The 20,519-nt window shown below is 39.4% G+C and overlaps 1 protein-coding gene across 1 annotated transcript in view; it reads right to left on the minus strand.

Annotated features, from left to right (window-relative positions):
* Nucleotides 1-6,772: 6,772 nt before the first annotated feature.
* ANO2 (anoctamin 2) overlaps nt 6,773-20,519 on the minus strand; it is a 195,529-nt gene continuing 181,782 nt past the window's right edge. The window contains exons 21-25 of the mRNA XM_075051673.1: nt 18,399-18,551; nt 18,242-18,294; nt 16,097-16,278; nt 8,619-8,724; nt 6,773-7,054 (exon numbers count right to left, since the gene is read on the minus strand). Coding sequence (XP_074907774.1) covers nt 6,773-7,054; nt 8,619-8,724; nt 16,097-16,278; nt 18,242-18,294; nt 18,399-18,551 — 776 coding nt within the window. The remainder of the gene's footprint in view (nt 7,055-8,618; nt 8,725-16,096; nt 16,279-18,241; nt 18,295-18,398; nt 18,552-20,519) is intronic.

A 20,519-nucleotide genomic window follows, 5' to 3' on the forward strand; every position in this document is an offset into this window, starting at 1 on the left:
AGTATTTTTGTCAAGGCTCATCTACCATTAATAGTCAATGAAAGAATAGCAATTTACACCAAACAGACCAAGACATTTTGTGCAGTAAAATTTAGAAATATTAACACTAGTAAGTTTTTTCCTCTGATCCTGTTACGTAGTCAGAGCTCCAGCAAGGGATGAGGCTATGGACTGGAACACAATATTGGTAAGTTCTGAAACGCATGTGTCTGCTAACAAAGAGCGTGCAGAGACCTTTACTGGAAGGAGAACAGTGTTATTCTCACAGCTTCATGGGGCTGTTCTCCTGCTCCCCCGGTCCCACCTCCCTAACTAGCTTCTTTCTAGTTTTAAAGGCGTGACTTTCATTCTCAGAACAGTCATTCCCAAAAATGCGTTGTTCAGCTAGAGGGCTGCAATAGCCTTTCCAAATTGATGGATCACATTGCTTCCCTGTCCATTCTCTCTCTGAGCTTGCTGAAATCAAACACTATAGCATGGGTTAACAGGTACCCCTGTCACCAGAAGTTGTGTATTTTATGTAAACTACATAGTTTTAATTAGATTATGGATCAATATTCTTCGATTCTTACCTATATTATGTTATTTATAACAGTATCACGTACTACCTCCTCTTTCTTCCGAATACCATTGATAAAATAATTCTTCTTTTAATTCCTTATATAGGCAAACTCAAGGATCAGTTTTCAAAAGTGATTCATAGTTGTGTCTGCCTTAAATCCATGCCGCATGGAAACACACAGTCATAACTCTTCTGAAAATCAAGTTTACTAAAGCCAGCCCTAACAAGACATCAGTATATATGTAGGCAAAATTTTTAAGTCAATAGTCAATTTTGAAGACCGATCCCATCTCAGGAAAATGCAGGGTCAAATCCCAAACTGCTGACTGCCCACATTTTCTATAGCGTTGACATAGTGGGACTCTCTGAAGATCATAGCAATGGAAGAGTTTTCTGTGGATGCACATTTTTTCACTGCTGTCTTACTTCTCTCCCTAACTGGTTGAAAGCTGAACACAGAGTTGCATGGAAGAAACACTCTCTGATCAAGGGGATACTGAAGCCAAAAGAAGGACTTCCACCAGTTCCAGTAAGGTTTGACTCTGGGGTTCTTGTCTCAGGTGGTCACATTAAAGACAGACATAATATAATCCTATGAGAGTAATCATTTTGCATATTAAAACTCTATCTGTAGAACTAGGACATCAGTGGGAATAGCTTAGAGAACACTGTACGTGTGAGTTGAAGAGTCATTGTTAGTTACTTTCTTAAGAATCAGGAAAATTAATGCTGTGGAATTGTACTGACAATCAGACTGAAAACAGACATAAATAAAAAGATTTCATTAGATCATTAGGTATGAATAAAGTGTGTTATCAGGCTGTCTCAAGAGTTGTTATGGAATCTGATTAATTTTAACAATTCCATTGGTGGTGTGAATGAGGCAGTAAGGCAGCTTGTTAATTAATGCAGTGATTAATAATTTAATAATCAATTAATATTTGAGTACATTTTCAGATGATGGTTAAAGGATGGGAACTGTAGGGAATATTCAGAGTTTGGGTAGTACTGAGGGATTTAGGAAGGGTTGAAACACATTTAAAAAATAACTAAAGCAGAACCTTCCTGGAAAAGGTTGCACATAAGGCACATAGAATCTATACTCATTTTCTTGCTAAAAATATTCTTCAGCCTCCATTGTCTATGGGCCTTTCAGATGAACCATGTATCAATGTCCTTTACAAGTTAACAACTGGGAGTTCAGGTATACATCCTCCTCCTCTCTCCATACCTCTAAGTGCAATAAAGGCACTTTCTAGTGGTATATCTGAAAATCTTGTGTTACTGGACACATGAGATCTCTTAACCAGTGTACAGTCTGGAGGAATTTACCTACAAGAATAGGTCACAAACAAAACTGGTTTGTGTTTTCTTCTCAAAAGCAAAAGAATTAGACCAGACGGGGAATAGGAAGACCATCTGTGCCTATTTAAAGGCTGAGACTGCATAACAGCAACAGATGTTATATTATTGTAGTCAGAAGAGTTTATTGCTAACAGTGGTAAATATTGTGCATGTTGAGTTGGATATTTCCAAGCAATAATTTAACAGACATACTTCCACATAGGCTTCCCTTTTCTTCCTGGACTACATTTCTTTAGTTTTGAGTGTCATGAAAGGTCAAATTGCAGAAGATGTCTAGATAGCAACATTTTCTACATACTGAGAATGCTGAGGACTGAAAAGCCAGTGATACCCATCACAAAAAAGGCTTCTAGTGCTGATGATTAAAAAAAATGGACAAGTCTGCATGACAGAAAGGGCTAACATTCCTCCAGCTTCACACAGTTCCTGAAAAACCTCTTTAAAACTGGAGAAAACCACTGTGAGAGGGGTCATCTGGATGCATGGATCGGATGGATTCTGTAACTGATGGCATTTAAACATCACATGACTCCGGAGCAGGGACCCCCCTTCAATCTGGGTCAATTACTTCTCCTCAATAACTTCCGAAAGCTGTTTGAAACTACTCTGCACCAAAAGTCCATAGCAGAAGTTGTAGTAAATGGAGCACCAAAGTCTTTCACTCACCAAGACCTTCTGCTGGCCACAGAGAGGTGGATACACTTTACATCGCCTGATTATTACGAGGTCACATCCCATTATATCAGTGTTAAGGCTTTACACAAGTCTCATTCCTCCCTTTTGTTACATCTTATTCACACTGTTCTGGTTAGATGTGCAATTATGTACATTCCTATTAATGCGACTCCACATGAAGCCTGGAGTGTGGATTTGGTGGTTTGTGACTAGGTGTAGTACTCAGCGTGGTATTAGCTACTCACACAAAGGCATTGGGGGGGGGGGTCATTTGCTTGCTTGTATGTTTTAATTGGGGGTTTCACTTTGTAGTTGGAACAGTCCAAAGGGCTATGAAATTCTGAACTAAATGTGCAGAAACATCTATGCAATTTCTTCTCTGCTTACTTTTTTCCTTTCTTTTGCAGAGATTTTAGCTGGTTTTCATTGCTAAAGCAAGAAGTGACAATAGCTCACCGGTTTTATTACCTTTGTGTTTCTACTTGCATCTCTGTTCTCTTCTTCCCTAGAGAGGGTTTTCCATCCAGGCTTCTTGAAACGGTCATTCTCTGCTTCTGAGACACAAGTTATGGTTAAGGGGTTGCTTTGTGGGTAGACTTACAAGTATCATGCTGATAAAAAGGGATCAGATAAAGTCTTGCTTTGTCCAAAAGAGATAAGTTAGAAACTGGGAATGAATGAATGAATGCCCGATCAGTGATCTACAATTACAGGAGCTGATGGGAAGCATTGTCAGGAGAATCCAGAGGTTGCCATAGAAATGTAACAAAGGGTGCAGTCCTCAGGGACCGCACCTGAGTCAAGTACCAAACGTGTAGGAATTCTCAGTGAATGAAACTCTCAACTTTAAGAGGAAAAATAGAAACCATAGCACAGATAAAGATAATTGAGCTGTCTGTCCTGTTTGTGATATCATGGTAGATCCCATCTGGACGTCAGCCGTGATTGCTGTTATGCCTCTTTCCCAGCCTTGTTTGGGTGAAATATATAAACCTCAGGAGAACTTTCAGAGCATCAGTGTACATCTGCTGGCTTCTCTAGTTCCTTTTGCTAGGAAATTTAGAAACACATTATCATTTTTGGACCATAGCAAGCATTTCAGTTGCTTGTTATGGAAATTCTGTGTAACAACAGCCTAATGCATTCAACTTTGGGATAGCATTTTTCTGACTGTTTTTGAGTGACTCACAGTTTTTAAAAAGACAAGAGGGTATTTCCTGGGTAGAGGGAGGGTGTACAAAAATGGTTCTATTTAAGAAGATCCTTAACTCTGAATATCCTTCATCAAACAAGCTACTGGAAAAGAGGATGTCATGCAACCTGAAAGCCTCTTTCTAAACCTATTTCTTCATGCACTCCCACGTACCTGGAAAAAGAACAGGAGCATTATGATAACCTAAAGGTCTGGCATGACTGCTATTTCTACTGTTTAGAAACATAACATTTCTCTCCATCAGAGGCATTTTGGAGTGAAGAAAATAGATTGCATTTCAATCAACTAGAGTTGCAAACAACATAGGCAGTTCGAAATGCCCAAATCCATCACCAGAATACCCTCTAGTGTAAATGAGGGAATAGATGTCATTGACTGCCTTAATATACTAGACCATGGCATCCCCATCGGGGCTTTTTGGTCTTTTGAAAGTAAAATGAGACAATTTGTTTTTGAGGACATACAGTGCCCTCATTTAAATGTTAATCTTAAAGGGGGGAAACCAAGGTTTATGTCTCAGCCCTGGCACAGATTTCCAGCAGGGAGACAAATTCCTAAAAAAAGATATTCATTCCAGCACTTAGCAAAATTAAAACAAAACAAAACAAAACAAACATGATCAGTTGGGAATCTAGCAGTCGCTAATTCTTGCAGTGGTCTAAACATCTTAAGCACTCTGACTCAGATTAGATGCTGGTCTCCTGCAACCTAAAGCCCAAGCAGACAATCTGAAAGGCAGATAAGAGGACTCCCACTGCAGTGCAACATCCTCCGAGGTGATTCATCTGCCCATCTCGGACAGCAGTATCGAGCTGGCATGAGTAGTTGGCTGGTGGTACCTTTCTCCCTCAGGTGACTGCAGAGGGAACCTACCAAAATTTTAATAGCTAGGGTTTGGTCATACAAATCCCATCATCTGAGCCTCCCCAAGATGCAATAACCTGACTTTTGGGCCTGACAAGGATGTAGTTCACACAACCACAGCTGACTGTGAGGTATTTATACTAAGAAAAAGCTTAAACTGTATTTAAGAAGACAACTATTGTCCTATAATTTTCCTATCTATTTCAATCAATTAGAAACACCAAATATATACACAGTCAATAGTTTATACACTGTAGATTGTGTCAGGAGCTCTTCAAACAGCTTGGTTTAGATAATGTATATATAAGAAGGGGTGAAACATTGTAATACTACACATTTTTCAACATTTACAAGCTGTATTTGTAGTCTTGAGCATATATAATCAAACTGAGATCTGGGTAATATCCCTAGCAAATTGTTATTAATTAAAAAAAAAAAAAGTTTCAGAAAGGGGAAGAATTCTCTCTGAATTCGTTTAAAATTCAGCAAATTAGTTTTGACAGGGGAAAAAGAGGAAAACATTAGGAGATGTCAGACTTTTTTTTCAACAAAGTTAAAAGTTTGCAATTTTATTCAAGTTGACATTATCATTTCAAATTTAATCTGCTATATAGAAGGGCTAAATAACCCTAAATAAAATTTTAAAAATGAAACTTAATTTCAGCCCCCCCGAAACAGTTCTCCATTTTCATTTTCTTTAGTTTAGGCACTGAACGAAAAAAACCTCCAATTATTTTCACATCTCTCATTAAATTACCAAAAGTTCTCATAGAAAAAATCTTTCCCTCTAAGAGAACAATGAAATTCTTAGGCTTCAGAAATTTATAAAATACCATTTTAATGTTAAAGAGCAATCTTATTGTATGCAATCTCTGAAACTGAAGCACTTCTTTTGGTTTGTGTTTTTGGTGGTTTTGAAAGCATTGTTGAGAAGACAGAATAAGAAGAAAATCTTTTATCCAGACTCTGAATTTCAAGTCAGGTTAGAGACAGAAACTACAGTAACAGATTTTTTTAAGAAAGTTTTATTTGCATTCATAACAGAATAAAGTTATTCATTAAATGCTTGTAGATTAAAGCTTGGTTAGTGAGTATGTTTATCTTCCAATGAAATGCGGTTCTGCAAATTATTTTATTTTACAGTAAATGCACAACAGCAGCAACTTTTGTTACTTTACACTCAAGGTACATGAAAATGCCACATGATTTACAGAGCCTGATTCCATTCTCACTCATCAGCTTCGCACTGGTGTTGGTTTAGTGGCGCGATTCCTCTTGATACTGGCTGAATTCCCAGTCTAAGTGAGAGGAGACTCAAACATACAGGGTGGTGGTTGTTTTTTTTTGTTCAGGACAATGAATAATAATGAGCTTCCCTGGTTCTAGCAGCTTTACTTCATTCTGATGCATATGTTGTGGCCTCTCTGCTCATTAGCACATGCATTCAAGCTCCTGCTAAGCAAAACACAATATATCTGTAGATGAAAGTGCTCGGTGATTTTTCATTCCTTCTGTTCCCACAGCTCTGTGCCCTTAACAGCCCTGCACGCTCTACAGAGACAGCACCGAGTGGCAGTGTACATCAGGAAGGCACAATGACTCCTAGAGACTCCAAGTTTATAAACCAGCCCCTGGCAGCTACAAGCCGTGAGACCACGCGTCGTGTGCACTCCGCCACGGTCGGTCAGATCTGCCAAAAGAGAGATACTAGAGCAGGAATGTCCTTTCTGTTCCCCATGCCCCACTGTCTGCATGAAGAGGGACGGTTGCAGTCCTGCCGCGGAGGCTGCACGAGCGAGGAGAATTCCTGCGCGCCCACCCAACTCCCATGCAGCACCACAAGGACCAGCTACAGCTACAATAGAGCCCTCATCTTGCACTGAGAAAGTCTGAAAATGCTGCAGCCCAGATAGAGCATATAAAATGTAAGAGACCCTCACAGATGGAGTTCCTAAGGAAGCCAAAGAAGCCTCCGTTTTGCTCCCTGTCTCTTCCTTGACCGTCTCACCCTCCCTTGCTCCAGGTCCAGAATCATGTCACACAGTAAGCAGGTATTCAGAGGTAAGCCTGGTATGTTACCCTTCCCTAAGGAGTCACACTTCTGTGTGCTGTGAGCTAAAGGAGGCAAAGCTGCCTTTCTGACTTCGGTTAAACTGACAGAAGCTGGCAGCCCGGATCCTTTCGCCTTTGGTCCCACTTTTGTGTTTCTGCTTGTCACGTGCGATAAAGCTTTCAATCAGCTTCAGTTTTTCATGCTCCTCCTTCAGGAAGAAGTCAACGAGCACTCTCTTCTCCTTTTTGATCTGTTCACTGATGTCCTTGGGGATGTCAGGAATCATCCAGTCAACCAGAACACTGAGGAACATCACCAAGTTCTGCAAACATGGCAACAGATGTGAAGCAAGTACGAAAAATCCAAAATACCCATGCTAAAGCAAAACCAAATCATTGCTGTAGCTATGAGGCAGGTATCAAACTCATTTTGCTGACAGCATGTAGCATTAAGCAGTTGAGTAAGGTCTTAGTTCAAGAAACAGCTCACGTTTCTGCACAACTTCCCCCCCTCAGTGGAGAGGCTGAATTAAGCACATGCTTCAGTTTTAGGTTTGAAATGGGAAAGGACTTGGATTCATCAAATGATTCATGGCCTAAGTAGCTAAACCAGCCTTATTCTTTACAGGCATCCAAAGGTGCTCAGTTCTCAATATCAAATTCATTGAGACTGAGTTCAGAATCCATTACTATAAGGGCAATATCGGTGAAAGCATCCTCCAACACAATCATACCCATGTCTTTACAACATGGCCTGAGCAGACAACTTTAATCGTCATTTTGTCCTCAAATCCTTCTGTCTGCTGACAAACAGGATTTTTTTACACTATGGCAGCATGCAAGCCACAACCCTGAACCTCAAGTGTCAAGGTCATCCATTACAGGTGATAGTCCTAACACAGAAGCAGGAGGCAGACTGGACAAAAAGTTTTGCTTGTTTGTGAAATTTATACATAAATTATGCTTTGGGGTTTATATTATCATGATAATGCTTTGAAAACTGCTGTGTTGTGTAATGCCTCAAAATGTGTGAGAACATTTGCTGACAAGGCTACTAGCATGAACCTTCCATCCCCATCTGAGACAATGAAGCTAATTAACCAGGGAATGTACTCTGGCAGAACAACAGGCAGGCTATTTGAAGCCCAGCATAACCAGTTGGTTTCAAATGTTTTGCAGCCAGTGGTGGAAAATTACTGAAGACAGAGCAAAGAAGCAGAAGAGGGCAATATAAACCAGGCAAGACTCGCAGTCACACTTTGGAATATTTGGCAGGTGAGGAGAAAAGACAGGCAGATTTCAATATGAGGGGTGGGACCAATTTGACCGTGGAGGGATCCCAGATCACGGAGGAGAGCAGAAGGCTTCTGCCATTCAGAAGCGAAACCATGATAGCAAATCCCTTGCCAATAAAACCTCCTCACCAGGGACAATTTACTCCATTTACTTGTAGAAAGTAGCAAAAGACCTGGGAAGATTTATTGCTTCTGCTTATTTCTTGCTTTGGGTAAAGAACATCATTTAACAAGCCTACACAGCATTTAAGTGCTTTTTACAAGTGATGCCCCTGAGAGTATAAAAGCTGACAGAGTCCACTTAACTGAAATGTTCAAGACCGTGGGGTATTTTGGGGGTCCCTGCTAATGCCGGGGGCTAATGCAAGCTGTGGGGCTTCCCTTCCACGAAGGGAGAGGAAGCCACAGTGCTCCGAAGGGAGAACCTGTGCTGCAGCCCACCGACACCTCAGCAGGCTGGGTGCAAGCACCTCGAGCTGGGTACTTGCAAACAGAAAAGCTCCATTGGCCATGAGCTGCTTTGGCCCGTGCATTTCAATCCATCTATTATGATATTTCTGTGACTGAAATTGCCGCAACTCAACAGACTTACCTGAAATAGAATAACGAAAGCCAAGCGAGCAGATAAGACAGCCCAGTACTGTTTAGAAAACTCATACTGATTTTGGGACCAAGGTGGTTCTCTGTAGTCTTTGAACCTGTCGATGGAGACAGCTCAGTTATCACACAGTTCCACTCCTGCACCAATTGCTTTGATTAACATGATTTTCCAATCACAAAACCTAAAGAATCAAATCCTCCAGATGTTCCTACTTCAACCCTTATTATGAAATACAACTCCAGAATTAGAGCTGGACTATCTCCACTGAATTTAACAAGCTTAGTCTGGTTTTCACAGTTGTAACCAAAATCAGAACGTTGTTCTAATGTTGGAAATTTCCAGATTTTCCAAGATTTACAAATGTCCCCTTTTTTTGGTTAATGTTAAATTGATCTCAGAGTACAGGGAATGAAGTGTTGAAATTAAAGCATAGACATAGCCCAAGGCATTTTCAGACTAAAGGAGACAAGCCTGCATTCATCTCACCTAAACTTTGATTAATTTAGGGAATAATTCAGGCCACGTAAAATCTGACTCACACTTTGGTGGTTCCTGTCTTTGCATTAACGACAGAGGGAGCCATGGGAAAGGCACTTCCTAAATTAACTGTCTAGCCTTAGACAGGATAAAACAGAGCCTTAGTGGTTTGGTGTAAAGACTGATGCTTTTAGTATTATCATCAATCATTTGGAAGCAAACAACAGGCTAATAAAAGTCACAGATGCTCCTAAATTGGAAAGTTTTGCAAATAGCAGGAAACACAGAAAGCAATAAGAAATACAGACAGGAAACACAATGAGAATAATCTGGGGAAATGGAAAATAATTAAAAATAAAACAATTGAAGGATCTTTGAAAGGACAGCGCTTGAAAGAAAGTGCAATGAAAATAGCCTGGAGCTTACAGTGGCCAGCAAGTTAGCACAAGTCTGAAATAAGGCAGCAGGGCAGTATGACTTCTGGATGTACAAACAAAAGGCACGATGGTGCTGGGGGGGTAGTAGCCCTTCTCTGAACAGCTCAGGTAAAGCCACACCTGGAATGCTGCATTCAGCCATTCAGCTGTGGGGATTTCAGAAGGAAAAAAAAAAAGGCAAAAAAAAAAAAAGGCAATAAATCGAAGGCAGTTCAGCAAAACGATCCAGGGGCTGAGGAGACTGACTCACCAGAAAAGATTAAAGAAGAGCACATGTATTGCTCCACTTTGGTAAGCAACAGCCACAGTTGGACATGATAACCATGCACAAATTGTGCCCTTAGGACTGAAAGGGATAATTTAGTGCTGTTCACAGTGTTTGACTGGGAGTAATGGGATGAAATTAAGAAAGGGAAAATCTGTTTTGAATACCACAAAACCCTTCCTGACAGTAAGATTCATTAGACTGTGGAAAAGCCTCCATCAGGGGATAATGGAGAATGTTCATATATAAAATCTGTCAGCTTCAGTTTGCAGGTGCGCTTACCAAAATTACCTTCAGGTTCTATCCATATGGTTTTGCACGTTAAATTATACATTTACAATCCACCCCCCCAACCCCCTACATCCCACCCCTTTCCCCCCACCCCAGAAATTCAGCCTGAAATGCTGGGTATAATTCTGTGCAGCACCTTCTGGAGATGAAGGACACACCGTACAACCCGCAATGGAGAGAGGCAGGAGGAAGAGGAGGAGAAAACAACTGTAATTTGGGGGCTGTATTAATTTACGGCAGCACTATCTGGGCTGTGTTAGACCTTGGATTATTTGTTGTGTTCAGTGGTGCATGCCCAGCAGTCGAGCTCTCTGTCCTGTCTTACACAGGATCCCTGTTCGGTCCTATGCTGTGCCTGCACTGTGCCATTCCTTTTTCTGTACAATGTGGACTCCTGCGTGTTGCTCAAATCTGTGTACGAGGGCCAGAGTCAGTTCCCTTGAATTTAATCTGCTTGAACATCAAAGCCAAGGAAAACCACTGAGTTTGTTGTGGATTTTGCCTCGCGCTATAAATCAATCCCAGTCTTGAAACGGAGCCCAGGTTCACCTGGAAGGGTCACCGACTGTGGTGGGTTTTCCATTTAATGATGTACTCTGAGCTTCACAAACTATGTAAGTGTTGCAGGACATCAGACCCTGTGGAAATTTCACCCGGCTCTGCTGGAAATCACACTGCTTATGATGCCTGAATCTACGTCCAGCAGAACGCTAGCAAATGATTTATGGTGAAGGGAGCTGTTGTCAGAGCTACAGACAAGGAACTGGGCCTCCTCCCCACCTCCCCTTTTAATTATTCTATGGCACATGGGACTTCAAAGTGCAATAACCCGGGCCTTTTCTAACCACTATATTCTACAGGTAGTTTCTTTTTAAAAAAGACCATCTTTTCCCTTACCTCTTCAATTTTTCATTCTTAAAGTATTTGATTCAGCAGGTATGCTAGGAACAGCAAACAACCGGTGCTGCAAAGACTATTGTGTTTCAAAATAGTAAACAACTCTAACTCTGCTGAAAAACGACAAGAATATGAAGTAGCCAGTGAGGTTTAAGAATAGGGCACAGAAAAGTTCTGAGGGAAAAAAGAAAAATGCACACTGAAAGGAGAGAAATGTTGGGGAAATGAGGATGGATGGAGAGGACCGGGCAAGACCTAGACAAAAAATCAAAATGTGTATGTAAGTGGAACTGCAAATCAGTCTAAATAAATTGATGCATTTAATTTCCTTTCACAGCTGGTCTTTGACAAGAAATTGAAGAAAACATGACTGAATCACAAGGAAGCAGTGCTTCAGCAATGCAGGACTATGGAAGAATTGTTCAGGGGAAAACATTAGAATCCACCACTGATCACTGGGAGTCGATGAGTTGAATCCCAGGGCATTAAGAAAATTAATTAATTCAAAGACAATTAATAAATTTTCTGAATAGTGGAACAGACCTGTTTTAATGGAAAAGTCCCTTTAATGACTCTGTATCTGCTGCTTTTGTCTTTTCAGTGTGATCAGCGTGCTTTCATGTACTCCATTATGATACCAGCTTATAAATATTAAAAGGGCTAAACCAATAAAAATGTCACATAACTTAGCAGGGTTTGCTTTTAATTTGACTTCAGCTACACAAATGGCATTTTGCTCTGAAAAAAAATCATTACAACTAATACTATGCGTCAGAATGGCGTTACAGCAATGTTTATTTGGAAGCAGTGTCAAAGAGTTCACAGCATTGTAGAAAATGCTGCTCAAAATATTCAAAGAATGTATTCTGGGTGTTCGGTGGGAGAGTTGTTTCTGGCTTGTTATGGTTATTTTTAAGATACCTTAATCTCTGGCAATGCCCGTAAGGGCCAAAATGCAGGCTTATTGTAACCACATTTATCTCCGGAGGTCACAGAAATCTAAGAATAAGAGAGGTCAGCTTGTTCCCAACATATTTGCCAGAAACAGAAAAACAGATTTTATTTCCAGCTTAAGGGACAGTGTTTGTTGCCTGTCTCTTGGGACACAAGCTAGATACCCCATATTTTATCACAGTGATAGTTCTGTCCAAAGCTGAGATTTTGATAAGATTCAAATGAGGCAGGTGATAATGAGAAACAGTGAATGTAGTTGCTGACATCTTTTCCTAATTGTTTCCTGATAATGGAACAGAAATGCTCTCATAGTTGTTTCTCATTCAGACTGGTACGTGGTCAAACATTTAGTGTATGCTTCTTGTTTGCAATACATATCTTTTTTTTTTTTCCTCAGTGGCATAGACTTGATGTTATCAGGCAGGGACCACTTTTATACCTAGTGTGGATTATTCCCTTCTCCCTGTATTTTGGCTCTGTTGAATCCATGCTAATCTGAGGAGTGCATTTCATCACTGTTGTTAATACACACATTTACAAATACACTGGCAGTCAGACACCATAAATAGAGGCCAATGACTAGGACCAGGTAAATAGCAAAGTGACAGTAGCAAAGTCACAGTGAAGTAGAAGATCCATAAGGATCGAGATGCTTGTTGAAGGAAAACACAAGCTAATTTAGGCATACAAATTAAAAAGTGCTAGGAACTGAGAGCAGAAAAGCATTTCACAGACTGTTGTGGTTTAACCCCAGCCAGAAACTAGCACCACGCAGCCACTCGCTCACTCCTCCCGTCCCTCCCTGGTGGGATGGGGAGGCAAATCAAAACCCAGTAAAACTTGTGGGTTGAGATAAGAAGAGTTTAATAATTGAGATAAAAAAGAAAATATAACAATAATAATAATAATAAAAATAAAAATAATAATAAGAAGAAATAATAATGAAAAGGAAGGTAACAAAAAGAGAGTGAAGTATAACCCAAAAAAGACAAGTGATATACAAGGCAATTGCTCACCACCTGCCGACAAATGCTCAGTCAGTTCCCGAGCAACGATCCACCCCTCCCAGCCAACTCCCTCCAGTTCATATACTGAGCATGACGTTCTATGGTGTGGAATATCCCTTTGGCTAGTTCAGGTTAACTGTCCTGGCCATGCTCCCCCCCCAGCTTCTTGTACACCTGCTTGCTGGCAGAGATGGGAAAATGAAAATTCCTTAACTTAAGATAAGCACCACGTAGCAACAACTAAAACATTAGTGCGTTATCAACATTGTTCTCACACTAAATCCAAAACACAGCACTGTACCAGCTACTAGGAAGAAAAGTGACTTTATCCCAGCTGAAACCAGGACACAGACTTACAAGTCTATCAGAAAGTACAGAGATGCTGCATATTCTTACATGTAACACTATTCTAAGAAATAACTCTCAGCAACATACTGAGATGGGCAATAGCAGAGCTCACAGGGAACAACATTTTGAGAAAAGACAGAGGACAGGCCCCAGGTTTAAGGTGCTTTACCTTGTCTGCCACAAGCAAAGCAGCAGGTAGAGCACAGCATGCAGCTTTAAGCACTGGAGAGCTATTTTTTCCCTTCTGTCTGCCCTCAAGTCTCATCTGATCGCCTCCCAAGGGGCCGCAGAGATTCCCTTAACAAAGTTCCTGACACTGAGACATGGATGTGCTGAGTTATATGCTCTTTCTTTACCTGCTTAAAAGTTAGGAGTCTTATCTGTGCACTCATCTAGCCTCTGTGGTAGTCATGGTAAGAAGGTAGGTACGTCCCAAAGGCAATCCCAAGGGCAGTGCCTGAGTTAGGCGGCCAGATTTCTCTCTGCATTTACTCTGCTTCCAGTGAAGGAACTGAGATACATAATTTTTTTGTGGGTTGTAGCTGGGTAAGATAAATACCCTGCTTAAAATCAGTGGGATCCTAAGTATGATTAAAGTTTGATTGCGCAGATGCAGGAGATAAACATGCACAAACTACACTGAATAATGCCAACTTTAAGAATTCTTTCTTGAAAATTATTACATTAGGATATTTAATATATTCTCTAAGATGGGTATTGATTTGTAGGACTCACTGAAGAACTTCCATCTACCCTTTCTGAAACTATTTGAGCAAACCCTCTTATTCCCTAATAAAATCAGAATGGAAAAAAAAAAGCCCCAACAATTTCATGGAAGATAGGTATGTAGTCTACATTTAGAAATTTGCAGTCATTTAGAAGCAAGGGAAGGTTTTTGGCTACTTCGGAAACTTAGCTAGAATATGATCCTTTAAATAAACAGTGAAAAGAAGTGAACCATTCTGAAGGGCAGTTTACAGGACCTGTTAGAAGCATAATTACAAAGTTAATTTCTCTCTTTGCTTTTAAGTGGCTGCTTGTTTCTAAATGAATTTCTTTTTAGAAGGGTAGAATCAGCAGATATTTACAATTAATTGAATTTTGGTGGTTTTTTTTTTAACCAAATGGTTGATTTATCTGAAATATTTTCTCTCCTCAACTTTAAAGTGAAGACAAAGATTTTGGTAGCACAAAAATGTGCATCCTAACTAGCTTTAGTTACAAGCCTTCTATGTCATGCTTAGAGCTGTTCTCACAGATTTAAAGAAAAGACTAATAATCATAATTTAACGGTAACACTATAAAAAATTTCCAGCTGCCTTAGCTATCTCTATTCTGTAAATACAACTTCTTTAAGAAACTCTGAATGTCAGATATGCAGAAATGCAGGGGTCATTGGAACTAATAAGAATTCTATCTGGATTTTGAATACAGATTTATCAAGTACAATGAATTCAAGTGAATGGAAGGAAAGAAGAAAGAATTCTGAAGCTCTAACTAGAAAACACAAGTTGATATTTACAGTATCTACAATCTAGCAGTATTTTCTGCCAGTATCTGAGCATTCAATAAACCAGTATTGCAAGAAGAGGCCAATCTGATGCTAGATGGTATGTGAATGTCCCCTGTAAGATTTGTATCATCGTTCTGCTATGCTTGGTAACTGATTTTGTGCCCTTGCTTTGACACGGGTGCTGAGAGAATATTGTGATAAGATTTTGAGAACCCCACCTTGGCAATTTAGCCAAAATTTGTTCTCAGAGTAAAACCACACAATGAAAGCATGAGAGTGAAGACCTGAGTTTGAGAAAGGAGACTGGGAAAGACAGAGGTGAAACTAGTTTTAAAACCAGGACAGGTTCAGATGGCAACTATCAATCAGGAGTACTAGATTCAAAAACCTTGCCATGCATCAGAAAAAGTGAACATATGCAAATATATTATGCATCAAAATAAGGGAGGCCAATTAAAGACCTGTATGTAGCAAAAACCATATAAATGAAGGCTCTCCTTCCAAGGAAAATGGAAGAGCAAGTTTTGTGATGATTTCTTGTCATTGCAGATGCTAAGCGCAGTGTGATTTCAAGGGAGTCCAAAAGGAAAGTGCGGCAGGCTGTTGAATATAGCACTGACCCGAGGAGCTCAGCTTTGAACAGCCTTGGGTTGTACTGCCTTAAAACAGCTCTTTAAATTTCTGCATATTTTTATAAAAAAGCAAGGTTACTTTGAGAGCCCTGGAACCATGTTAGTGATTTCTTATGCAAACTAGAACTACTCCATAGGTATCTGCACTACAGGAGCAGTGGACCAGACATTTTGGACAAATTTTAAAGAAGTCAAGCCTTGTTTCCCCAGTCTGAAAAGATGAATCTGAAATATAAGATATGCAGACAAGGAGTGGTGCAGGTTTTAAAGATGGGCAGAATTTACTGAAAACTCAGATCTCATCAAGTAAACACTGAACTTAACAAAGAAAAAGAAAGCCTGGTTCTAATTAGTGGGTGTCCATTTAAAAACCTCATTGTTTTTAATGAAGGTTATGTCTTTCAATAAAGAAAGGATTTTTTTATGTGAGTTAAGTCTGCCTAAATTGTTTATTTTGCCTTTTAATGCACTGGAAAAAAAACCTTTTATGAACCTTCTAATACAGTGAGGATACTCTAAAAGCTGTACTCTTAAAACCGTCTTTTTAAAGGCACAAATATTATCAGTCGCCACTTGGAAAAATTTTGTCTGACAAAAGACCCAAAGAAATTACGTTGACTAGGCAAACTGTCATTAGAAGTACTTTACCTGCAGAATAAAACATCCTGTGCAAACGGGGAGTTTTCTGGCTGTGTTCCAGCCTTGAGATGACTGACATTGAAGTATGAGAGCGTGTGATTGATGAAGCCATGCATGGTTCCATTTTGACTGTATGCATATTGATACATAAGGCGTGGAATGAAATCAGATGTGACAGCAATTACAAAAGCCTGAGAGAGGAAAAAAACCCAACCAAACAACAGCGTCGTGAATCTATGTCTAATGTGTTTCAGATATTAAGTTAACTCAGGTGATAATTTTCACGTTTAAGGAAGTTTAGAGTGGTGATGAAGTGAAAGTTAAATGGCCAGACCTGTTACAGAATGTATACTTCTATAAATGCACAGTAACCTGCTCTGTCTCTCTAGGGGAAGGCTGTAGCTAGGGAAGTGGAATATTTCTTAGAGCATAGACTAGTAAAAGCAATTAATGTCCTGTACATTTCTTCAACTCTTTCCAACCGTCGAGCCACTAGGAGGTTTATCACTCGTTTTAAAAAACTACAAGACACAATAGCTTGCTGGTATAACATGGAGTATAGTTTGGTGTAGTTACAGAGTGTTATCTGAGATAAACCAGTTGAGTGTAAGGTAGTCATCCTCCATTTTCCCCTGTGCATCAGGACTTACACATCTGGCATCGATGGACCTCATGCTGGTATAAAACTGGTATAATTGTGAAGTGAATCAGATACAGAAGTATCTAGATCATATCAACAAGAATTAATTAGATTCATTTAAAACTACATTTTGCTAAATAGGTCTTCTGCAGCAATATTATTCAGATGGAGAAGCAGAACTGGGCATTCAGTACTTTTTTTTTTTAATTGGGTATGCCCATATTTACACTTCTGTCAAGAAAAAGTAGCAAATTGATATTTTAATGGAATCCCCAGGAAATAAAAACGTTCAGAGTTTGTCTGACACAGAAAATAGTCAAGGCTCATAAATCTGCATAATCTGATAAAACTGAGAGGCTGCAGAGTTTTGCTCCTCCAGCACAGATCAGTACTGGAAACCTGAAATCTAGGGTTGACAGCAAAATTATGGGTATGTGCAGGGCTGCAATGATTTCCTACCTTAAATCCTGGAAACTGCTGAGCCATAAGTGAACAATGCTCCACCCAAGTCAAACAACACTGCTTCTCTGGAGGCATTATAGTTCTCCCAGTCGTAACGATAGCTTACATACTGCTACAGAGTGCTGTTGTGCTGGAAGCTATTGTACTAGATAAATTGCATAACCCCTCTGCACAAGTTTCCCATTCAGTACTGACAATCATCTGCTTTTCTAAAGTGCTTTGATATCTTTGATATTTTACAGCTGGACTCGATAATCTTAAAGATCTTTTCCAACCTATATGATTCAATGATTCTATAACCTGTGGGTCAAAACCCCACTAGATAGTAGTATTATAATTAAACTCTTAGGGCATGAGTCTTTTTTGTCTTAAAGCATATACAGGAGATTTTTACTTAAGGAATACATGTAGAACAATAAACATAATATATCTGTATACCAGACACACATTATGTTCTTGTAATCATTCTTGTTCTGTGAAAGAATATATTTTTGCATTAAGTTTTTGTAGCTTGGGGAGCATGTAACCTAACTCAAAAAAAAAACCAAAAACCTACTCTTACAGAAATGCTCACTCTGTGGGAGAAATTATGTTTAGGGATATAACCATACCTGTATATATCAGAACAAATGCTAATGCTATCTAGTTAAGGACTTTCTGCTCCTAGAATCCAGGACTTTATATTTACATCCTTTTTATTCATACCAACAGTTATACTAGCAGAGTAACAGAAAAAGGCACAGGTATGAATGAGAAGTAGATCTTTATCAATTATCTGGGGTGTTGCCTGCTTACATCCCCTTCATTAGTTGTTCTTATATGAATTAGTCTTCCTGTCCTATATAACACAAGGATAGAGAGAATGAGAAGAGTGAATGGTCATCTCATTTGTAATTAAATCATGTTTTACACTTCCAGAATGAACTGGATAATTTAGATTTTATTGTATTTTATAGCAATTGATAAAATCAGGCTTCACATTTAAATTATGCTGGAGGCACAATATAAGCTCCCAAGATCATGGTTAGAAACTGGTGTAATCAAATACTTACATTAATGATAACTGAAAGCTTTCCAATACCACTCAAAATGTTATACCAAATTCCTGTAAGTAAAAAACAGAACTTATTAAGGGATTAACTATCACTTTTCTTCCTTCTTATTGAATTTTTGGTGTTATCTTCATTGTCATGTTTTTTCATTACTTACCTATATCTTTTGCTCTTACTGTGTCTGGCCTCCTCAGTTCAGTGACAAACTTTTTTGCATCAAGCCGGACTTCTATGATGTTGTTCAGAAGAGCAAAGAGAGGTGCCAGAGGGAAGGAGGCAACAAAGAGTGTGACAAAGCCAAACTGGATAACTGAAAGAGAAATATGCAATGTTTTCAAGTATCTGCTGAAAGGAGCTGGTAAATGCAGCTGACAGCAAAACATTGTTGAGCTTTGTGCATTACAAAACCCATAAAACTCCACAATTTGGTCCCAGTAATAAGTATCACAAAGCAAGGCTATGAAAGAGAGAAAGGTTTGTCACTCTGCTTTATGAATGTTTCTAACAATGCTTCTGGTCTCTAGCACAAGCACCAGCCAAAATAATTAATAAATTTAATAAAGGACAAAGGGCTTGGGGTGTATTCTTCTGCATTTAAGTATAATTAACTGATTAAGACTGTGCTGTTCTTCCCTGTTCTTTTGCCTGTAAGGAAAATGATACACAAGCAAGCAAGAGGAGAAAATCTACAAGGTGTCACTCTTTCTTCGAGCTTCTTTTGGAAAACTTGGTTGTAATCTCTCAAGAGCAGGGACAGAATAAGTATCTTTGTGGATGCATGAGCCTGTGGTGCCATATAGTATTTTCATCCCTCCTTAGGTCACTGATATCCTCCAAAGTTGGAAATCTTCCCCTTTCAAGTCCTACCTAGCAAAGGAGAATGCTCTCATCTTTTTTTTTTTTTTCTGGGTTTGCAATTTGTGTAAAGTAGTTTGGGAGAAAGAAAGCACTAGTCCACTGGTCCTAAAGAACGAGTAGTATCGCAATGAAGCACAGACGTCCTGAGTTCTCCATGCTTGCTAGAATAAATACGCAACTAATAAGCTTGGCTTCTTCCACAGGGGAAAAAATCAACCAAACAAACAAATAACCAAAGAAAACCCTCTCATTTCGAAGTGGATGGCCCATTTTGTATCATCTTCTTCCCAGTACTAGACCACTAGCATGACAGACTTCAACTCAGCACCCATAGTATAATGATATAAACAGAAAGACCACATCATTTTCTGAGTGAATTATGCCTCTTTTCTAGGGCACAGGGTGACCTGTCTTTATGCGAACAAATTGTCTTCTAAGCAGCTAAGGAACCAATGTCACCCCGCAAAAGCACAATGCTGACACAACTGTGTTTTTCTGACAAGTCTCAGTGCTCTAGAGATGCTTGGAATAATGTAGCAGAAACCAAGTCCCTCCAAGAAAGCTTCTTCAGTTTTTGGGTGGGCAGAGTATTCTTAATTCCCCCTTCTTTCAGTGGCACTTCAGCATCTACCTCATCTAGGTAAATCTCGTTTGGGTACAATTAGAGTCTGAAAAGGGTTGATTTTTTTTTTTTTTTTTTTCCTCCAAGGTGCTGAAGAATTAACAAATTGCCTAAAAGGCTGTGTCTTCCATAGAAAGCAGGAGGCATCAGTGGTGAATGTTACTCATGAGAATGGATCATTTTCTTGTAAAAATGCTACATTATTTTAAAGTAATACTTCAGGGAAGTGAAAGAGGTTTATTACCCCAGAAAATTAATGAGGAGTAGAAGAAGAGGAAGGAAACCAAAAGCATGCTGCTCAAATGCAAAGGCAGTAATCCCAGTAAGATTAAACTAATAAATCTATCTGTGATTTACACTTCAGAATTAAATAAATAGTAGTATAGAAAAAGGTTTGGTGTGTATGAGGCCCTATTTATTGTGGCTTCTTTTTTGGCAAATCCCTGTATAAGTTCTCTCTCCACTATGGGAGGAATCTGTTTCACTTTTTGTGAAAATCAAGGGTTTACATAGCACAAATGTTTACTTTAAAATCATTTCCTTAGGCACTGTTGTCACAGCCTACAACTAACTGATAAAACAGCTTTCGCCAGGATCTTCTCTTGCATGCGTCTTTTTTTTGGGGGGCAGATCACAAGTCTTCTCACTGACATTCCTGCTTTTCTCTTCTCAGTGACAAAATATTTGCACAGTGAAGTATTATCTCTGTATTATATATGTGGCCCTTTGATTTTCATTCTCATTGTTTTGCTTTGAGATAAAGAGTATATCCTAACATACACTAAGATGGAGCTCTTT

The sequence above is a fragment of the Buteo buteo genome, chromosome 19, assembly GCF_964188355.1.
Source record: "Buteo buteo chromosome 19, bButBut1.hap1.1, whole genome shotgun sequence".
Lineage (NCBI taxonomy): Eukaryota > Metazoa > Chordata > Aves > Accipitriformes > Accipitridae > Buteo > Buteo buteo.